Here is a 23,072-nt window from a genome sequence, read left to right on the forward strand (position 1 = left end):
ACCAAAATTTCAACCAATTTGGTTGAAAAATGAGGGCGTGACAGTGCCGCCTCAACTTTCACGAAAAGCCGGATATGACGTCATCAAAGAAAAATGAAAAAAAGTCTGAGGATATCATACCCAGGAACTCTCATGTCAAATTTCATAAAGATCGGTCTAGTAGGTTAGTCTGAATCGCTCTACACACACACACAGACAGACAGACACACACACACACACACATACACCACGACCCTCGTCTCGATTCCCACCTCTATGTTAAAACATTTAGTCAAAACTTGACTAAATGTAAAAAGCAGCTCGATTTTAGGGGTGACCTTGTTTGACAGGCTACCATGGGATGCCTGTACAAAGTACTACCGATCAAGCAAATGATATGAACAGTAGACATAATTACCTTTTCCATCATATAAAGTTCAATTAAAATCAATCAATCAATCAATGAGGCTTATATCGCGCATATTCCGTGGGTACAGTTCTAGGCGCTCTGCAGTGATGCCGTGTGAGATGAAATTTTATACGGCCAGTAGATTGCAGCCATGTCGGCGCATATTTACCTTTCACGGCCTTATTCCAAGTCACACGGGTATGGTAGACAATTATTAACTGTGCCTAAGCAATTTTGCCAGGAAAGACCCTTTTGTCAATCGTGGGATCTTTAACGTGCACACCCAATGTAGTATACACGGGGGGTGGTTCGGACACCGAAGAGAGTCTGCACACAAAGTTGACTCTGTGAAATAAATTTCCGCCGAACCTGGGATCGAACTCGCGCTGACAGCGGCCAACTAAATACAAATCCAGCGCGCTACCAACTGAGCTATATCCCCGCCCCATGGATTGTGGTTTAACGCTTTTCTAAACGTGCGAAAAGTGTTGCAATAATTTGTTTGCCAAGTTCATATATATATACTTATCCCTCGTAAGAGCCTGGACGTGAGTATGACTATTTACAGGGGAAGGATTCCCCACGATTGCATAATGCTCATCGTTTCGTTTATTTTACACTGCGAAAGTGTCCGTTGCCTGTGAGGCTTTATATGTCGAAATAAATTCAGGGCGGCTATACTCTGACTGAGTCAATTCCGGAAGGAAATCATTCCCCGGTAGAATGAGAGCATAAACGACCTGGCTGAAATAGGTTCTACTCTATCGAGACTAGGGTTCTTGTTTGTGAGAATTGTCTGTTCTGTTTACCTTCAGTCATGGATTGACTGATGTGTTCTGTTTCTAATTGTTAATTTGTTTTTAGGGAGGATTGTATGTTCAACACTGTACAACGACAGCCTCAGCACGCTAAACCCGTTCATAAAAGACTATCGGTTTCAGCTTGTCCAAAGGCCAACGAATTTGTGGTGCAATGTGATTTTAAATTTCAAACATGCACATTAAAGAGCTATTCTATTTCATCTGGATTGTCTTCTTTCAAGGTAAGTTTTTTTGAATACATTTTCTGTGCATCCTTTTCTCAGGTTGTTTGTCTTAGTTGTCTCTGTCTTGTAGTACGTATATATAGAGGTTACAACACGAGTGGTTTTTTATTTCAGTCAAGACCCAGCGGATGATATCAAGGGAGGCTCGTGAGTCCCTTTGATATTCCCGCTGGGTCTTGACTGAAATACAAGCCATATAAAAAATCACGAGTGTTGTAACCTGTATATCCCATGAAGATCTAAAAGACAAAGTGTGACGGAAACATCAAGCTTTAGTTGTCTGTTCAGATGAGGCACCTCTGCACATACCTTATTCTAAAGGCACGTCTGTTGATCTATGTCAAGTCGGTGCATAATGGTGGCTTGGTTGTCCCCGTCAGTTGAAAGCCTCATACACGGATTTGACTGAATACCTAGTGGTTACACACGCATCTCCTGAGATCTTGGACACCTTCATCGTCTATAGGGCCTACTGCACCGCAGAAGAGCTAGAAATACTCGCAAAATGCATTAAACAGCTTGTCCAGAGAACACTCGTAGTCGATGATGTACCGATAAGGGCGTGTGTACCGGGCACGCTGTAACTTCACATGAGCATAGTCTGAACATTGCAGTGCTGGTCGGACGGACTGGGTTTTTAACGATTGCTAGTTTGACTTTCGTTTTAGTTGAGAGCACGAGCACACACACTCAAACACATATTGGCTCGTCATGTTGATCACAAGAAAGAAATAGAACAGCGAATAGAAGGAAACATTACAGATTACGTCCCCTTAATATGACGCGATGGACGACCGACGTCATGAAATCTATGACGCTACGATGATAGTCTCGGCAAGTCGAGACTAAAACTCAATAACACTGAACGACTCTCGCGCAAGTTCTCAAAAGCGTGGTTACCCCTTGCACATCCGGTCTATAGGTACATGTGCATTTTGGAATGTCAAGGACGACAGAAAGTAGAGCCAGCTATGATGTATTTCGTACACCCTTATTTCTCCTCTATTTTATGTGTTATAAGAGTGCAATTGTTACATCATAGATGTAACAAGAGAACAATGGAAATACAAGAAATATACCTAGAGTACATTTACAGAGACAAAGAAGAGAGGTCATGGGATATATATATATATGTCACAGGGGAAACCGGAATCCAGGGGGATCTGGAATCGCCCTAGGGGAAATTGGAATTCTAGTTTCCCCTAGGGGAAACTGGAATTCCAATATCAACTGGAAAATATCTAGTGGAGATTGGAATTCTAGTTTCACCTAGGGGAAACTGGAATCCTTTCTCTAGGGGAAACTAGAATTCTGATTTGCCCTAGGGGAAATTGGAATTTGTATTATGAATGGTTTCACTGCTGATAAAGAACTATATTTGAATGTTAACGTGAGTGATACTGTGTGTGTATGGTTAACAATTATTTATTTTCATTCCAACAATGACAATTAAAAGATATTCTAGCGAAAATAAAACACAATCAATGACCAGCCATGCATGTGTAATGTTCTATTCGGTATTCTTGCATGCTTTGCTGTCTGTGTGACACTTGGTGCCACATTCAAGTCCTGCTTTTCTGCAGCAACAGCGCTTTGTAGTACACGGCCCTTTACACTTGCACACGCTGGCACCAGATGGCACCCTTGAACCCGTATCACGCCATTTCACGGAGAGACGACACGCTTTGATGAGAGATATTTCCTCAAGCAAGTCTGGGTTAACCTCATTCAGGCTTTCAAAATGTACACTTCTCAAATCGGAAAGTTCTTCGCCTGCGATCCACGGCCCGAGGATTCCGGTGGCGGAGTACAATTTGTACAGGTGCCTTTGTCCACCAACAGGCTTTGACATGAGTACTTTGCACGGTAACAAGCGAGCATCACTATTAGCTCTGTCTACCTTGTGGATGTTCAAGCCCACAGTATCACAAAGAGAGTACACCTTCGTTCTCGAAGCCACTTTCTTCACGTACCGTGATTCTTGTTTCTTCGCGGCTTTCAAATATTTTTTTCTTGCTTGCATCCTTTCCTCTCTGTGTGAGTCACCTTCATCAACGTCAAACATTTGACTTCGCCTCCATGTCACAAACTGGCCGATCTCTATGCATTCCTCGAATGGATTGTCTTCCACAGGTATGAATTCGGCATCATGTACTTCAGTAACAGACACTACAGCGTGGCTACTTGTGTTCACCGACTGTCCATGGATCATGTTTCTACTTGGACACTCTGTGCCTGTGGCAATCATTCGGTGATCATGTAACAAAATGTATTCTCTGCCGCGCTTTCCATGGCTATGGTTGCTGACAGATTCCTCCAGGCGCCGAGGTGTATGCTGTGACGAGTCCGATGTATGCGGCACAGATTTCTCCAGGCGCCGAGGTGTATGATGTGACGAGTCCGATGTATGCGGCACAGATTCCTCCAGGCGCCGAGGTATATGCTGTGACGAGTCCGATGTATGCGGCACAGATTCCTCCAGGCGCCGAGGTGTATGCTGTGACGAGTCCGATGTATGCGGCACAGATTCCTCCAGGCGCCGAGGTGTATGCTGTGACGAGTCCGATGTATGCGGCACAGATTCCTCCATTTCAAGTTGCTGAAGAAAATCCTCGGGAAGGTCCTCTTCATACAAAATCCCTTGACGAGACAGTTCCTGCCACAAAGACGAATTTGTCCTTGGAGGTTGTCCAAAAACCAGTTGGTAAGGTGACTTTCCGGTGGTGTCCGAGATTGAGGTATTTATGGCATGTACGACAAATTTCAACCCTTTTGTCCATTCGGAGCCGTGTTCATCCATCCATTTGCCCAACTTGATCTCAAGGTCACCGTTCCCACGTTCCACACAACCTGTGTATGAAGGAACGAAATGATTAGGAACGTTACTTTTATTCTCATTTCTTTCAATCTCCTTATTTCTGCGGGCAATAGTTATGGTATTGATTTAAAGGGGCCCTCCATACTGTTTTTTGGCAAATCACTTTATTAGCCTATCAAAATCCTCACAATGGAAAATGTTTGTGACAAAATTTGTATGTCTCAGAAGTACCTTGACGTCCAAGCAAACAATCTTCCGATAGTTTATTTTGCCTAGTTTTCTTTAGATTATCGGAATCCTCACATTGGTAAATATCTGTGACCGAATTTGTATGTCTAAAGTTATGAGCCAAAAATAGTTCTATAGTCGGGTGAGAACGCCAATTTATTAAAAAAAGAGTGAAGGTCTCCTCGACTGCATTGCATTCAGAGCGCTCATTGATGCAGTTTATTGTGGAGGAATGCTAGCTTCCTCGAGATTAAAACTTGGGTAAAATTTAGAACTTAGGAAGGTTGGGATTCAGGTCAGCTAATAAAAAGACAGGGCAACAATTGCTCTGGACGGGCCCTTTAATAAAGGTGTAGAAGACATCCACAATTCATTGTTAATGCTAATAACTTTAAAAAGCAAAATGTCAAAACTTCAAATATGTGACGTTTTCTGAGATTTTGGTCAAAATTTCAGTTGTTCATCTTACCTTGGGATTGGGGATGGCGGGGTCTGCCATGGATGATCACCATTCCAGGCCACATCGTTGTCAGCTCATTGATCACCCTCGCAGTGAATTCCCGCCCGTTGTCGGTCTGCATAATCTTTGGCGCACCGAATACACTGAACTGATTGATCATAGCATCGGCGACTTCTTGTGCGCATTTGGACTTTAATGCGTACGCCCAGCTGAATTTCGTGAAATGATCACGGGCATGCAGCACCCACTTGAAATCACCATCAGGTCTATTTCTGTAGTCAATGAGATCAACTTGCAGACGCAGAAGAAAGGTGAGATTTGATCATCGGCTTCCCAGATGGTGCATTTTGGTGGACTTTTCTTGTTGAGCAAGATGTACACGTTTTCAGGAAAACATCAATTGCGTCATACTTTATTCCAGAGTAATTTGTTTTCACCTCGTGCCATGTTTTGTCGCGCCCAGAATGGCACACTTCCTCATGACACTTCTTGATGGTCTCAAAGGTGTCTTCTTTTGTAACAAGAGGAGTTTTCGCCTTCACGCAGTAAACAAGTGTCCGAGTTCCAATTGTTTGGAGGCAAAAATGTTGGCCAGCCCTGTGTTTGAACTTGGCTCCTTGTGCACATTTCGCTCCTTTGGCCAGCTGAAGAGCTTGAAGAATATGGTTGTATTTGCTCTGTGATGTACAAAACGCCTCCTTCTTATTATCTTCTAAAGTCATGATATGATCTTCCAAGAGTTGGTAAAATTTATCTTTTTGCTCCATGGTAGAACATACATATACAAGTAAGTACAACTGGTTTCACATTACAGTAAAACTACTGTCGCCAACCTAGGCAAACATGAAAGCAAGTAGCAGATTTTCCAGAGTTGTGTGTAAACAGTGTCCACATTGTTAAATATAAGAATGATTAACTCACACCACCGATGTGTGCATGATTCAAACATGAAAGCAAGCAGCAGATTTTCCAGAGTTGTGTGTAAACAGTGTTCACATTGTTAAATATAAGAATGATCAACTCACACCACCAATGTGTGCATGATTATCATTCCTCATGCTTCAAACTAAAGGGAAGTATGACTGATGATTACATACTCGGCTTATTGTCGAACTATGAGCGAAGTAATACTGTAGGTAGTCATGTTTAATTCGCTTTGTAATTTGCAAAACATTCCACAAAGCATGTGTTAAATGCAAAACAATGTTTGTGAATATAATATTTATCAGCAGTGAAACCATTCATAATACAAATTCCAATTTCCCCTAGGGCAAATCAGAATTCCAGTTTCCCCTAGAGAAAGGATTCCAGTTTCCCCTAGGTGAAACTAGAATTCCAATCTCCACTAGATATTTTCCAGTTGATATTGGAATTCCAGTTTCCCCTAGGGGAAACTAGAATTCCAATTTCCCCTAGGGCGATTCCAGATCCCCCTGGATTCCGGTTTCCCCTGTGACATGTATGTATATATTTATAATGAGAGCACCGGCACGGTTGGCCTAGTGGTAAGGCGTCCGCCCCGTGATCGGGAGGTCGTGGGTTCGAACCCCGGCCGGGTCATACCTAAGACTTTAAAATTGGCAATCTAGTGGCTGCTCCGCCTGGCGTCTGGCATTATGGGGTTAGTGCTAGGACTGGTTGGTCCGGTGTCAGAATAATGTGACTGGGTGAGACATGAAGCCTGTGCTGAGACTTCTGTCTTGTGTGTGGCGCACGTTAAATGTCAAAGCAGCACCGCCCTGATATGGCCCTTCGTGGTCGGCTGGGCGTTAAGCAAACAAACAAACAAACAAACAAATAATGAGAGCGCTGCCAAAATGTGCACTCAATCATTTGTACTGAGTTCTCAATCCTTTAAGATTGTTGTCTGACACACACACACACACACTCACACACCAGGGGTGCACACACACACTCACACACATACACACATACACACATACACACACACACACACACACACACACACACACACACACACACACACCCTGTTCTCCCTTCAACCTTTTTTTCCGGTGTTCTCATCTTACTGTTTAATTTGGAGTTTACAAAACCTATTGCTAAACATTCCGTTCATGAGTATTTCACGGTAGCTGTTGGAGGAAAATCTTGATTTCAGTAAAGACATAGCGTCAATGTACAGGAGGAAAATAATTACAGTTGATTATAAGATTGTGACCGACGACCTGTCCTATTCATGTTTGACTTGCAGCATTGTAAAGAAGTGCTCTTCTGAAGTGCTCCCGAAAGTTTATTTTCCTTGATCACATTACACATTAAAGGTGTGATGGGGCTCTCGGATGGCAGGGTGTCCACCTGTGATTCACGTCCTTGTTATCAATCAATCAATCAATCAATCAATGAGTCTTATATCGCGCATATTCCGTGGGTACAGTTCTAGGCGCTCTGCAGTGATGCCGTGTGAGATGAAATTTTATACGGCCAGTAGATTGCAGCCATTTCGGCGCATATTTACCTTTCACGGCCTATTATTGCAAGTCACACGGGTATAGGTAGACAATTATTAACTGTGCCTAAGCAATTTTGCCAGGAAAGACCCTTTTGTCAATCGTGGGATCTTTAACGTGCACACCCAATGTAGTGTACACGGGGGGAGGTTCGGACACCGAAGAGAGTCTGCACACAATGAGGTCTTAATTAATCTATGCTAATTTTAAGGAAAGTAATTAAGAGATGATAGAAGATAGGAGTTAAGAACGAATGACAGCATACATGATCCGGTTCCGAAATTATTCTTTGGCCCATTTATTGCGGATCTTATTAACTTAAAGCGTATCTTAACTTGAGTGGACCGCTTTTTTACAACAAAAATCAGGGATATTAAGGCTTTGTGTACAATGATTACAATGTTAAATAATTATATACGGATATCCCCAGACATGTTTTTTTTAATTTTGTCGATCAATGTCTTTGATGAAGTCATAATTATTCGGCTTTTAGTGAAAGTTGAGGCGGCACTGTCACGCTCTTAGTTTCCGATCAAATTGATTGAAATTATGGTCAAGCAATCTTCGACAATGCTCCGACTATGAGATTGCATTTCAGCTTGGAAGTTAAAGATTTAATTAATGAGTTTGGTATTTAAAAATCTCAAAATTTTAATAAAAGTACAAATGCTAGTAATCGATCCAACAATAATGTTTCATCTTATTCCTAATTATTTCCTGAATCCAAAAACATATCAACATATCATGTTTGTATTAAAACCAAGCTCAGAAAGTTTAAAACAGAATTTTCTTGTAAAGTGCTTTTCGCTACTGCGCTACACTGGCTTGTCACTTCAAGCGATCAGCAGGCCCGGTACGTTTTTCACATCAGCAGTGCGTTCAGTTTCATTCTGTGAGTTGGACAGATTGACGAAATGTATTAATTTCGCTTTACGCGACTTTTGTTTAGTTTCAAAAGACATATTTGCATAACTAAGTTATCCATTATTTCTGTTACAGCATCTAGTGCTGACGATCCGCCGAAACCACATTTTCCAGACTGCATACAATGGCCTGACGTCATTACGCCACGTGACGTCATTGCCTGCACGTGCCACACTGATCCAATCGACGTACAGCTTGACCCGTCTTGGCACTGGTTTGACCCAGATGGTAAAGACATACTCAACGAGTCTAACAGCCACAATTGTCCTCTGCCTAGCCGGTTGATTTCCAAGGATCAGAGTGGGAAGCCGTTTTACTGTGTACTATACTTGGACAGTGACAACGTCTCCATCTCTAAGCCGTATTATCCTAACCTTGCATGTGAGTGTCGAATTCATGCGCATAGTATGTAGCGGGCATTTTGTTAACATTTCATTTCTTTAATGGATTTGCTAAAATCGCCATAAAACCTTCCACAATTCTGTTTAATTTTTGTTTATTTCTCTGCTTTCAGTTATTCTCCACGTGCAGAGTAACCTAAAGTTCAATCATTTTGTTCTAACAGACGGGCCAGATTTTGCCAACATTTCCAGCGTTTTCACTTACGTACCCAAAGATGGCTCAAATATGACCTTGACCTGTTCGGCATCCAAGGTTAATCCAGGTGCCAAGTTTGAGTGGCAAGGTCAACCTAAGGGCTCTCTTGTGTTACCTGGATGTCACTGTGGCAGCGACATGTTTTGTCAGACCTTGTCCTTCCAACCGGGCACAACCAAAGATGGTGACGTCATCCGATGCAGATCGGTCAATTCAGCTTTCAATTCGTCTGTTGCTGACGCTCAATACATCCTACGTTTTGCTAGTAAGGTTTTCATGTGTGTGTGGGTGTTTGTGTGTTTGTGTGTGTGTGTGTGTGTGTGCGTGTGTGTGTGTGTGTGTGTGAGTGTGTGTAAGTGTGTATGTAAGTGTGTGTGTGTAAGTGTGTGTGTGTGTGTGTGTGTGTGTGTGTGTGTGTGTGTGTGTGTGTGTGTGTGTGTGTCTGTGTGTTTTTGCATGTGTATGTTTTTGCATGTGTGTGTGTGTGGTTTGGTTGTATTCTTAGTTTTGTTTGTTTTTTGTTTCTTTGTGGTTTGTGTATTTGTTCTTGTTTTTTGGTTGTTTTTTGTTGTTGTTGTTGTCCTGGTTTTATGTGGTTTCTTATAGTTCATATAGGTTACACATTCCTGTGTCTAGGATAGATGACATTTGTTCCCAAAGGTACCATTTGTGGGTATTCCAGAGCCTCTATTATACCCTTCAATTGTCCCGAGTGAAAATGTATAAGGTAAACGCACGCGTGGGTAGGCTGGATCGAGATAGGTTACTGTGTCTTCAAAGTGTCTTATAACGTGTGTGCCTACACAGGCACAAGACACTGGTTTGAAGAAGACACACACAACAACCCGTGTTTTACCCCCAATTTATGTTCAAGAAAAGGTACTTGCAAGACAACCAAACTAGTGTCTGCTTTGTTACGTTTTCTTGTTGCCAGAAATACTCTTTTGGCATCCATGTGCCGGGTTCAATATCGGGTACCTTTGCCACTGACATATCTTCACACAAAGTTCCAGGCTAAGTCTGCGATCCCTCTGTCCTTTTGGTCGTTCTGGGTCACTGACCACCAAGCTAACATCCCGGGTCTTAGGCATTTTGTTTGTTTGTTTGTTTGTTTGTTTGTTTGTTTGCTTTACGCCCAGCCGACCACGAAGGGCCATATCAGGGCGGTGCTGCTTTGACATATAACGCGCGCCACACACAAGACAGAAGTCGCAGCACAGGCTTCATGTCTCACCCAGTCACATTATTCTGACACCGGAGTAACCAGTCCTAGCACTAACCCCATAATGCCAGACGCCAGGCGGAGCAGCCACTAGATTGCCAATTTTAAAGTCTTAGGTATGACCCGGCCGGGGTTCGAACCCACGACTTCCCGACCACGGGGCGGACGCCTTGCCACTAGGCCAACCGGTCTTAAGCATGAGGCTGATGCATCATAACGTATTTTATGATCCTGATAGCCAGATGCTTCCAGGTATACGCTTATGAGGGAATCGGGTTGAGCTAGTATTTGTATTCGTCACGTATTAAAAAACAAATCTAATTAATCTAGATTACAAAGGCGACGACTCGCGTTTGCGGGTGGATCCCTATAATTATTGCATTTGACCCCGGTAGACGGTGAGAAAAAGGCTGTTTCCATGAAATACACTGGTTGCTAGGGGGAAATACGAAGCGTATAAGCTTTTTTTTAGCTAACAAACACAAAGAACCAGGTCATGGCGCGGCATTTTGGATACGTTTCCTCAAATTTCTTTTAACTCTGTTTTCTGTATTTTGTCTTTGTCATTTCTTAGCCACAAAACAGCAAATGGTTCCACTGAAACACTTTGTCGCCGCTGTGGTAACCTTGACCTTGCTACTGCTGACGTCATTGATCGTAATGACGATGCATGTCTGGGCTGTTCGCAAAGGATATAGGCTTACATGTCCCTGGTTTGAGGGTGAGTTCTTTCAAGTATCAATGAGACACCTGTGAAGTACAACGCCGCATACATGGGCGGGGAAATAGCTCAGTCGGTAGCGGCGCTGGCTTCAAAACCAGTTGTCGCTATTGGCGTGGGTTCGATCCCCACGTTCGGCGAGGGATTTATTTCCCAGAGTCAACTTTGTGCAGACTCTCCTCGGTGTCCGAACATCCCCGTGTGCACGCATGCGCACGATAAATAACCCAAATTCACAGCGAAAGTCTCAGGGCTTGGAACATGAATACACGCATGTAGGAAAATAAAAATAAAAATGGGTGGCGCCGTATACTGTATGGCAGCTCGCTTTCCCCAGGGAGAAAGCAGCCCGAATTTCCATGAGGGTAACCTCACAGGACTTTATGAATCCTATTAACCTATTAACATACAATCATAGCAAGTAAAGAAGCCCAACACGCTACGCTTATTGGCTTAATTTGCTCTTACGAATAATATAACATACTAGTGGTACCCGTGCTACGCACTTTGTGTGCTGCGCATGCGATGTCATTTTGTTGGTTATGTGCTTGTGAAAATGTTGTTTGCACCCCTCCCCCCCCCCCCCCAGCCCGCACATTATCCCGCATATAATGAATTATATTCTCTTGGTGAAAAATAAAATGTTAACCCTTACACCGGTGCAATTCTGTAACACATGTTACATAGCCACTGGTGAATTAACAGAGAGAAAAATAACAAAAAACAGTCATATAGGTTTTCGCATCAATGGGAGGTAATCGGAACTGACCAAAAAGACTGCGCGACCGCACGCGACTATACAAACAAACAAAATAAAATACAGCAGGTATGGCGTTTGCATGAATCCATGATTACGTCTACATGAACAACAGTGATAAAAGTGCGCATCTCTTCCCAGCCGTGCAGCGCTTTGAAAGTTGGAAGCATTAAAATTTAAACGGGTAAAAAGCCATCGTGAAGATACGAAAAAAAGTATGACGTGTAAAATACTTAATGATTCAAACGCATAGTATAACATATGTAACTGACAACAGAAAATATATACATGGTTCACACACACAATCGAGTGCACACATCCATGCTTATTTAAAGTCATGTACACACACACACACATACATACATGGCATCAAGCAACACACAATTAAATGACACATATGGAATATGGAAAACGTATAATGGACATGAACATGGCAAGTAATTTACACCGTTACCTACTATAAAATTGATGATATATATATACCACTCACTTGCTATTCGCCTAAAAGCTTGCAGTGTGCTGTGACACATATAAGAAACCAGAAGAAAAAAGGACTTTACTTTGGCGAAAAGAGCATATGCTGCTTATTTTTGTACATAACTGCTATAACTGTATTTTTTTCCGAACACTTACATGTAAAAAACATAGAGATATATCTTACCATTTCACTAAGACAGCCAAAATAACGGTCAAATTAAGGGGAGATCATGATGACGTACATGTCTATGGTTGCACCGGGGGAAAATATTTAGTCGCTGGAACCTATAAGGTTATACGGCGACTTATCAGGTGATAATGTTTCGAACTTATCTTTTAAAAATTAAGTAAACAAATCTATGGAATATTTTGGAGTTCCAGATAAACAGATCTATCTATCTTCTTATATAGGTTTTCGCATCAATGGGAGGTAATCGGAACTGACCAAAAAGACTGCGCGACCGCACGCGACTATACAAACAAACAAAATAAAATACAGCAGGTATGACGTTTGCATGAATCCATGATTACGTCTACATGAACAACAGTGATAAAAGTGCGCATCTCTTCCCAGCCGTGCAGCGCTTTGAAAGTTGGAAGCATTAAAATTTAAACGGGTAAAAAGCCATCGTGAAGATACGAAAAAAAGTATGACGTCTAAAATACTTAATGATTCAAACGCATAGTATAACATATGTAATTGACAACATTGACAACAGAAAATATATACATGGTTCACACACACAATCGAGTGCACACATCCATGCTTATTTAAAGTCATGTACACACACACACACACACACATACATACATGGCATCAAGCAACACACAATTAAATGACACATATGGAATATGGAAAACGTATAATGGACATGAACATGGCAAGTAATTTACACCGTTACCTACTATAAAATTGATGATATATATATACCACTCACTTGCTATTCGCCTAAAAGCTTGCGGTGTGCTGTGACACATATAAGAAACCAGAAGAAAAAAGGACTTTACTTTGGCGAAAAGAGCATATGCTGCTTATTTTTGTACATAACTGCTATAACTGTATTTTTTCCGAACACTTACATGTAAACAACATAGAGATATATCTTACCATTTCACTAAGACAGCCAAAATAACGGTCAAATTAAGGGGAGATCATGATGACGTACATGTCTATGGTTGCACCGGGGGAAAATATTTAGTCGCTGGAACCTATAAGGTTGTGAAAATGTTGTTTGCACCCCCCCCCCCCCCCCCCCCCCCCGCACATTATCCCGCATATAATGAATTATATTCTCTTGGTGAAAAATAAAATGTTAACCCTTACACCGGTGCAATTCTGTAACACATGTTACATAGCCACTGGTGAATTAACAGAGAGAAAAATAACAAAAAACAGTCATATAGGTTTTCGCATCAATGGGAGGTAATCGGAACTGACCAAAAAGACTGCGCGACCGCACGCGACTATACAAACAAACAAAATAAAATACAGCAGGTATGACGTTTGCATAAATCCATGATTACGTCTACATGAACAACAGTGATAAAAGTGCGCATCTCTTCCCAGCCGTGCAGCGCTTTGAAAGTTGGAAGCATTAAAATTTAAACGGGTAAAAAGCCATCGTGAAGATACGAAAAAAAGTATGACGTCTAAAATACTTAATGATTCAAACGCATAGTATAACATATGTAATTGACAACAGAAAATATATACATGGTTCACACACACAATCGAGTGCACACATCCAATCCATGCTTATTTAAAGTCATGTACACACACACACACATACATACATGGCATCAAGCAACACACAATTAAATGACACATATGGAATATGGAAAACGTATAATGGACATGAACATGGCAAGTAATTTACACCGTTACCTACTATAAAATTGATGATATATATATACCACTCACTTGCTATTCGCCTAAAAGCTTGCGGTGTGCTGTGACACATATAAGAAACCAGAAGAAAAAAGGACTTTACTTTGGCGAAAAGAGCATATGCTGCTTATTTTTGTACATAACTGCTATAACTGTATTTTTTCCGAACACTTACATGTAAACAACATAGAGATATATCTTACCATTTCACTAAGACAGCCAAAATAACGGTCAAATTAAGGGGAGATCATGATGACGTACATGTCTATGGTTGCACCGGGGGAAAATATTTAGTCGCTGGAACCTATAAGGTTGTGAAAATGTTGTTTGCACCCCCCCCCCCCCCCCCCCCCGCACATTATCCCGCATATAATGAATTATATTCTCTTGGTGAAAAATAAAATGTTAACCCTTACACCGGTGCAATTCTGTAACACATGTTACATAGCCACTGGTGAATTAACAGAGAGAAAAATAACAAAAAACAGTCATATAGGTTTTCGCATCAATGGGAGGTAATCGGAACTGACCAAAAAGACTGCGCGACCGCACGCGACTATACAAACAAACAAAATAAAATACAGCAGGTATGACGTTTGCATAAATCCATGATTACGTCTACATGAACAACAGTGATAAAAGTGCGCATCTCTTCCCAGCCGTGCAGCGCTTTGAAAGTTGGAAGCATTAAAATTTAAACGGGTAAAAAGCCATCGTGAAGATACGAAAAAAAGTATGACGTCTAAAATACTTAATGATTCAAACGCATAGTATAACATATGTAATTGACAACAGAAAATATATACATGGTTCACACACACAATCGAGTGCACACATCCAATCCATGCTTATTTAAAGTCATGTACACACACACACACATACATACATGGCATCAAGCAACACACAATTAAATGACACATATGGAATATGGAAAACGTATAATGGACATGAACATGGCAAGTAATTTACACCGTTACCTACTATAAAATTGATGATATATATATACCACTCACTTGCTATTCGCCTAAAAGCTTGCGGTGTGCTGTGACACATATAAGAAACCAGAAGAAAAAAGGACTTTACTTTGGCGAAAAGAGCATATGCTGCTTATTTTTGTACATAACTGCTATAACTGTATTTTTTCCGAACACTTACATGTAAAAAACATAGAGATTACCATTTCACTAAGACAGCCAAAATAACGGTCAAATTAAGGGGAGATCATGATGACGTACATGTCTATGGTTGCACCGGGGGAAAATATTTAGTCGCTGGAACCTATAAGGTTATACGGCGACTTATCAGGTGATAATGTTTCGAACTATTTAGTAAACAAATCTATGGAATATTTTGGAGTTCCATTAACAGATAAACAGATCTATCTATCTTCTTATTATTTTAGGTTCGTCTGGGGTAGAGAAATAAAACACACAGCTAGGTTCGTCTGAGGTGCGGTCGCGTGTTTAGTCGAACCGAAAGTTGAAGAAGAACCAATCACAGATCTCTTTCGCCGCGATGTCAAAGTTCAGGTCAAAGTTCACTGTTGTCTGCTCAAATTTGCGAGACAAACCTCTTCAAACTTTGTTCGTGGACAAAATTGGAAGTCGGGACCTAGCGGAATCGATTTCCTGGGTCACGTTGGCATAGCAACCGAAGGAGAAGGCACAAATCCGCGCGGTTTGGTCACAGGAATCGAAAAACCACCGAAAATCCTACCAGTATTATATAGTAGATGGTGGCCGACTCTACTGTACATATCGTAAAATAAGAAACAGAAATCCTGCTTCATTTTGCAATATCGTGAATGAGTGATTTTAAGTTCAAGCCTTTAGAAAATGTCAGGAGTATATCCTCACACGACTAAGCAAAGCAGATTTTCTTCTGCACAAATAAAAGAAATCATTTTCGCATCAGAATTGCAGAGAAAAAGGAGCGCTGTGGCGAGGTGGTAAGACGACGGCCTCCTAATCGGGAGGTCGTGAGTTCGAATCACGGTCGCTGCCGCCTGGTGGGTTAAGAGTGGAGAGTTTTCCGATCTCCCAGGTCAACTTATGTGCAGACCTGCTAGTGACTTTACCCCCTTCGTGTGTACACGCAAGCACAAGACCAAGTGCGCACGGAAAAGATCCTGTAATCCATGTCAGAGTTCGGTGGGTTATAGAAACACAAAAATACCCAGCATGCCTCCCCCGAAATCGGCGTATGCTGCCTGAATGGCGGGGTAAAAACGGTCATACACGTAAACATCCACTCGTGCTAATAACATGAATGAACGTGGGAGTCTAAGCCCATGAACGTGGGAGTCTAAGCCCATGAACGTGGGAGTCTAAGCCCATGAACGTGGGAGTCTAAGCCCATGAACGTGGGAGTCTAAGCCCATGAACGTGGGAGTCTAAGCCCATGAACGTGGGAGTCTAAGCCCATGAACGTGGGAGTCTAAGCCCATGAACGTGGGAGTCTAAGCCCATGAACGTGGGAGTCTAAGCCCATGAACGTGGGAGTCTAAGCCCATGAACGTGGGAGTCTAAGCCCATGAACGTAGGAGTCTAAGCCCATGAACGTGGGAGTCTAAGCCCATGAACGTGGGAGTCTAAGCCCATGAACGTGGGAGTCTAAGCCCATGAACGTGGGAGTCTAAGCCCATGAACGTGGGAGTCTAAGCCCATGAACGTGGGAGTCTAAGCCCATGAACGAAGAAGAAGAAGAAGAAGCAGAGAAAAAGAAGCAGGTTAAAATATACATAAGTAATATACTCAATACAACGTTTCCCAATATCTTTGCCAAGGTAACACAATCCCAAAGGACATAGCACGCAGAAACTCCGAGCGACAGTCACTCCTTGGGTCACAACAACACTCCATACACACGGAAGACGGACGACGGCCATGATGCCTGAGATGAAGTGAACGTAATATCCGATCCGAATTTTCAAACATTTTAAGATTATTTTGAGAGCCATGTTTACATGCGCGCTTGCGTACTTGCGTACGCGCGCACGCGTGTTTGTGTGCGTGTGTCTGTGATTTAGAGACAGACAGACAGACAGACAGACAGACAGACAGACAGACAGACAGACAGACAGACAGGCAGAGAGAGAGAGACAGACAGACAGACAGACAGACAGACAGACAGACAGACAGATAGACAGACAGGCAGGCAGAGAGAGAGAGACAGACACACAGAGAGGCAGAGAGAGACAGACAGACAGAGAGACAGACAGAGAGACAGACACACAGACAGGCAGACAGACAGGCAGAGAGAGACAGACAGACACAGACAGACAGACAGACAGACAGACAGACAGACGGGGGGAGAGAGAGAGAGAGAGAGAGAGAGAGAGAGAGAGAGAGAGAGAGAGAGAGAGAGAGAGAGAGAGAGAGAGAGAGAGAGAGTGAGAGAGAGAGAGTGAGAGAGAGAGAGAGCGTTTTCGAAAACCATGTTCATCCCACGCTTAACTATATCCGATTTGTTTTAAACATTTTATCCTCAGGTATTTCAATTATACAACAGACGGGCGAAAACGCGTAGCCCTGCCATGTGGATGGTTGAGTGTTCGAATTCGACAGCACCTGAATAGATCAAGGCAGGATATGTTTACGATCTCCCAGATCAACTTATGTACAAACCTGTTAGTGCCTTATCCCCCTACGTGTGTATACGCAATCGCAAGACCAAGTACGCACTGAAAAGATCCTATATAGCTATTCTGATGGACACGTGGGGGAATTCGGGGGCTGTGATTGGATGGTCTCACACATCCCTTTTCCGATCATCAAAGCATAACGATACAAAAGTTGGCCATTTTTGCCGATATCCAAACGATATCGGCAATAACAAAGACGCGTGGTTCCGGTTTCTTCCACGTGTATAAAGTACACGCATACCTCGCCAGGTTTGTTTCTGTCACTCTGTGACTAGTCGACAGACGATGCCATTTGCTTTGTGTGTGTTTTTGTTGTTGCTTACTGTACATGACATACATTACGTGTAAAATCTAGTTCTTTAACAGGCAACAAACCTTGCAAATTTCCAGAAGCTGCAATCTGAAGCGACCTATCTCGGATTCTAGCAGACGATCTCTCCAATGTTTAACACAAAATCAGCAAACTCTCCTGTCACATAGAACGTCCATTGTGTAGTGCAATGTTGAAATGAAGTTACCGGTCTGAAACATTTCGTCGTTTCTTCTGAGACAATCATTGTTCTCTTATCATCTACAGATTTACCGCTGTCTTCACCACGCGAATTCCCAACAGAAGTCAGACTTTCGAACATACAATCTACGTAGGCAAGCATGATACGTCATGACGTCATAATGATTCCTAACATATTGACGTAATGCTAAGCATCCGGTTATCTCGAGTTTTCTCCGTAATACATGTCCGTGGGTTTTTCAATGTTCGGTTATTTCCGTGGCTTCATGCGGAAAGGGAACCGTCGTCTGCAATCAACGACATGGACCATTCTGGTACTTGTCGCTGACAAAAACATGATTCTAACACAGAATTTAATGTCAGAATAGCTATATAAACGCTATTGTGTTTTCAGCGTAGCAATAGGGTCCGATATTTAGACTCGAACAAGTATAATGCGACTCGTCTTCGACTCGTCGGCATTATACTTGTCTCGTCTAAATATCGGGCCCTATTGCTACGCTGAAAACACAATAGCTGTTAATAACCAGCTCACAGTTCGGTGGGTTATACAAACACGAAAATATTACGCATGCGTCCCTCCAAAACGGAGTGTGGCTGCAAAAAATCGGTCATAACATAAACTACAAGTCGCGTAAGGCGAAAATACAACATTTAGTCAAGCTGTCGATCTCACAGAATCAAACTGAACGCACTGCATTTTTTTCACCAAGACCGTATACTCGTCAGTCCACCGCTCGTGGCAAAGGCAGTGAAAATGACAAACCAGAATAGCGCGGTAGTGGTTTCGTTGAGCAGGATAGAACACTTTTCTGTATCTCTCTTCTTTTTAACTTTCTGAGCTTGTTTTTAATCCAAACATATCATATCTATATGTTTCTGGAATCAGAAACCCACATGGAATAAGATGAACATGTTTTTAAAATCGGTTTGGGACATTTTATTTTAATCATAATTTTAATATTTTAAATTTTCAGACCTTGTTTTTAATCCAAATATAACATGTTTATATGTTTTTGGAACCAGAAAATAATGAAGAACAAGATGAAATTGTTTTTGGATCGTTTTATAAAAAAATGTATTTTAATTACAATTTTCAGATTTTTGATGACCAAACTCATGAATTAATTTGTAAGCCTCTATGCTGAAATGCAATATACCAAAGTCCGGGCTTTGTCGAAGATTACTTGACCAAAATTTTAACCAAATTCGTTGAAAAATGAGAGCGTGACAGTGCCGCCTCAACTTTCACAAAAAGCCTGATATGACGTCATCAAAGACATTTATCAAAAATATGAAAAAAACGTCTGGAGACATCATACTCAGGAACTCTCATGTTAAGTTTCATGAAGATCGGTCTAGTAGTTTCTCGGAATCGCGTTAACACACACACACACACACACACACACACACACACACACACACACACACACACACACACACACACACACACACACACACACATACACCACACCCTCGTCTCGATTCCCCGTCTTTATTAAAACATTTATTCAAAACTTGACTAAAAGTAAAAAAATAGTCTTATACAAATAAATACCACCCCCCCCCCCCCAAAAAAAAAAAAAAAAAAAAAAAAAATCCAAACAATTCACTTACTGAATGGAAAAAAAAAAGATATACGGGAAAAGTAATATTCCCAAATGGCCCCCAAAAGCGGATTTTTAGATAACAAGAGAGGAACCGGATGAATTGTAAAAGGGGAACTGGGGGAGAGAGGTAGAGAAAAAGGTGATCCAACAATAATTTACTCTTAAATAACACTTCATTCCGTTATACCGCAAAAAACAGTCGGCACATCACTTATAAAAGCAAGGGCATGAATAAAAAAAAAAAATTAAAAAATCGGTTCTGCAACAACCAGCATCCCTACTTTATTACCAAGCATTCTGCTTTTGCTGTTACTTCTTCTTCTTGTCGTTCGCCTAGGACTCCAAGTGTCATGATGGCAGATAATGCGTGGTACAGTGATTTGTTCGAGAAGCGCCATGCCGCAGGCTCCATACCTCCATCTTCAGCCCTCTAGGTTTTCTGTAGGGGTTGCCCCACCCTTAGCTCCTGGCCCGTATGTCCTACCCTGGGAGCACAAGGGGGATTGTTTCTCCGAGGATCCCACCCCGGTTGAAGCTTTTACTCGGGTTGCTCCCTCCCCAAGAATAGCTGCCTTACTGGGCTGACGAGTCCATGTTACTACAACCGCTACGTGTACAATAACTTCGGCTTCTACATTTATTGTACCACTAATCAGCTTCTAAGGAATTGAGAATCAAAAAACAAGAAAGGTAGGTTGTTGGAACGTTTGTTATTGACAAAACAATACATTCACAGATATGTCGACCCAACGGTCTTTTAACGTTGGCAGTCTCTTTGTTTTTGGATTTATTTTCTATGGAATTGTACAAACCCGTTCTTACTTGTCATTTTCTTTGTTGTTAATATTCAAAAAGGTGCTGCTATGATGTCCGATAAGTTTGTCGATATTTTTGTATCATCAGAATTGTTTTTGTCTAAATGATTGCTTGTATGTTAACGTTTTTAATTTTTGTTTACCTGACAAATAAAAAAGAACACGGATCCATTTTTCAGGCACACAACAGGCGGAGAGGGAACGGTTACTTGAGCCTTCAGCCGACAATTATGACTCCATCTCATCTGCTGGCCCCATTCGCCTTTGTCCTGAAAACCCCAGCTTGCAATCCAGTGACTTTGAAGAGGAATAAGTTTTTAATTGCGTCATAGTTATAGAAAAAGTGTATTACGTCATAATGGAACATGTACATCAATCGTACATGTTTGAAGAGAAGTTAAACGGAAGTGACTGCATGCTAGGATTGTTACATTTTGTTGCCTGCGCATTATCCATTCAAAGAATTTGGGACAAGGTCGTTTGTATATTTGGAGCAAACCCGCCTTTGGTTTTTACGTTTTGTTGCAGGCTGTAATTCTATATACGGTCTCCGATTTGGTTTCACCCCCCGCGGGTTAGGGGGAGCCCCATATTGGTTGGGACGAGAAAGAATTTACCCGATGCTCTCCAGCATGTCGTAAGAGGCGACTAACGGATTCTGTTCCTCCTTTTACCCTTGTTAAGTGTTTCTTGTATAGAATATAGTCAATGTTTGTAAAGATTTTAGTCAAGCAGTATGTAAGAAATGTTAAGTCCTTTGTACTGGAAACTTGCATTCTCCCAGTAAGGTAATATATTGTACTACGTTGCAAGCCCCTGGAGCAAATTTTTTATTAGTGCTTTTGTGAACAAGAAACAATTGACAAGTGGCTCTATCCCATCTCTCCCCTTCCCCCGTCGCGATATAACCTTCGTGGTTGAAAACGACGTTAAACACCAAATAAAGAAAGAAAGAAAGATTTGGTTTCTACACGGGTGAGGGTAACAGGCGCCTGGAAAAGAACAAAAACATATCAGTTTTCTTGTTGTTGTTTTTTTGCATTGTAGAACAGTCTTTCGGCCATAAAATATTGTGGCATGTCGCATGACAGCGTAACTAATGTCTGAAATGACTAAAGTTTCCGTGTGTATTTTACGACATGTGTTTGCACAAAGCTTCGAAAGTGTGATGGCAATGCGTTAAGGAGTTACTGAAATGTGTCGTTTTTTGTCTTCTTCTTCTTCTTCTTGTCGATCACTGTTTTTTGTCTCATTACCCGCTAAAACAGTTTCAAAAACCGACTTTTATGGGTTCTGAGAAGAATGACACCAACTCCGTTCAGCATGCCATAACGTCATTGTAAGACACAATTAATGGGTAAACACAACTGACTGTTTTGAATACAAATTTGATTGTTCTTTCGGACGGGCGCAGTGGCGTGGTGGTAAGACGTCGGCCTTCTAATCGGGAGGTCGTGAGTTCGAATTCCGGTCGCTGTCGCCTGGTGGGTTAAGAGTGGAGATGTTTCCGATCTCCCAGGTCAACTGATGTGCAGACCTGCTAGTGACTTAACCCCCTTTGTATGTACACGCAAGACCAAGTGCGCACGGAAAAGATCATGTAATCCATCAATCAATCAATCAATCAATGAGTCTTATATCGCGCATATTCCGTGGGTACAGTTCTAGGCGCTCTGCAGTGATGCTGTGTGAAATGAAATTTTATACGGCCAGTAGATTGCAGCCATTTCGGCGCATATTTACCTTTCACGGCCTATTATTCCAAGTCACACGGGTATAGGTAGACAATTATTAACTGTGCCTAAGCAATTTTGCCAGGAAAGACCCTTTTGTCAATCGTGGGGTTTTTAACGTGCACACCCAATGTAGTGTACACGGGGGGAGGTTCGGACACCGAAGAGAGTCTGCACACAAAGTTGACTCTGTGAAATAAATTTCCGCCGAACCTGGGATCGAACTCACGCTGACAGCGGCCAACTGAATACAAATCCAGCGCGCTACCAACTGAGCTATATCCTCGCCCATGGCAGAATTCGGTGGGTTATAGAAACACAAAAATACCCAGCATGCCTCCCCTGAAATCGGCGTATGCTGCCTGAATGGCGGAGTAAAAACGGTCATACACGTAAAAAGCCACTCGTGCTAAAAACATGAGTGAACGTGGGAGTCTAAGCCAATGAACGAAGAAGAAGAAGAAGAAGAAGAAGAAGAAGAAGAAGAAGATTGTTCTTTCCAAAGACATGCACAATTTGTTCCCTTTATGCTGTTCTGATTTGTTGAGGTCGATTTTAATGCAGGAACCTTGCTTTTGTGAATTTGATTTGGGTGGATGTCACATTTATGTTTAACAAAGCCATGGAATCCAGTTTTCAGCAACTACCTATAAAGTAAGTTCTGCGACTTATAGCGGGGTTTCTCAACACTATTCAATTTGTGCGCTGCAGTTGTACATTATAATTTTTCGAAGATAGTTTAAATTAATTTGTTGATATTTCATTTT

General features: G+C 41.8%; 2 protein-coding genes and 1 long non-coding RNA gene across 3 annotated transcripts in view; 1 reads left to right on the forward strand and 2 right to left on the reverse strand.

Moving 5' to 3' along the window:
* The window catches only part of LOC138980413 (uncharacterized), a 399,865-nt gene that overhangs the window by 245,286 nt on the left and 131,507 nt on the right, over positions 1–23,072 (reverse strand). The window lies entirely within an intron of this gene.
* Positions 1,201–23,042, forward strand: LOC138980386 (uncharacterized). The gene is made up of 5 exons (XM_070353250.1): positions 1,201–1,430; positions 8,407–8,712; positions 8,897–9,193; positions 10,725–10,871; positions 20,752–23,042. Exons 1-5 carry the CDS (start codon positions 1,382–1,384, stop codon positions 20,883–20,885), a joined length of 933 nt encoding a protein of 310 aa, XP_070209351.1. The 5' UTR covers positions 1,201–1,381; the 3' UTR covers positions 20,886–23,042.
* Positions 2,295–5,249, reverse strand: LOC138980385 (uncharacterized). The gene is made up of 2 exons (XM_070353249.1): positions 4,949–5,249; positions 2,295–4,283 (listed from the first exon to the last, which is right to left on the reverse strand). Exons 1-2 carry the CDS (start codon positions 5,097–5,099, stop codon positions 2,944–2,946), a joined length of 1,491 nt encoding a protein of 496 aa, XP_070209350.1. The 5' UTR covers positions 5,100–5,249; the 3' UTR covers positions 2,295–2,943.

This window comes from Littorina saxatilis, linkage group LG11 (genome assembly GCF_037325665.1).
Source record: "Littorina saxatilis isolate snail1 linkage group LG11, US_GU_Lsax_2.0, whole genome shotgun sequence".
Classification (NCBI taxonomy): Eukaryota; Metazoa; Mollusca; class Gastropoda; order Littorinimorpha; family Littorinidae; genus Littorina; species Littorina saxatilis.

What these genes read in the sequence shown, in the direction of transcription:
- LOC138980386 (XM_070353250.1), top strand. Translation starts at nt 1,382, where the DNA reads ATGCACATTAAAGAGCTATTCTATTTCATCTGGATTGTCTTCTTTCAA. An exon ending in GTATTATCCTAACCTTGCAT is followed by an intron (nt 8,713 to 8,896) that starts GTGAGTGTCGAA and finishes TTGTTCTAACAG; the next exon opens with ACGGGCCAGATTTTGCCAAC. An exon ending in ATACATCCTACGTTTTGCTA is followed by an intron (nt 9,194 to 10,724) that starts GTAAGGTTTTCA and finishes GTCATTTCTTAG; the next exon opens with CCACAAAACAGCAAATGGTT.
- LOC138980385 (XM_070353249.1), bottom strand. Translation starts at nt 5,099, where the DNA reads ATGATCAATCAGTTCAGTGTATTCGGTGCGCCAAAGATTATGCAGACC. An exon ending in CCGCCATCCCCAATCCCAAG is followed by an intron (nt 4,284 to 4,948) that starts GTAAGATGAACA and finishes CTTCATACACAG; the next exon opens with GTTGTGTGGAACGTGGGAAC.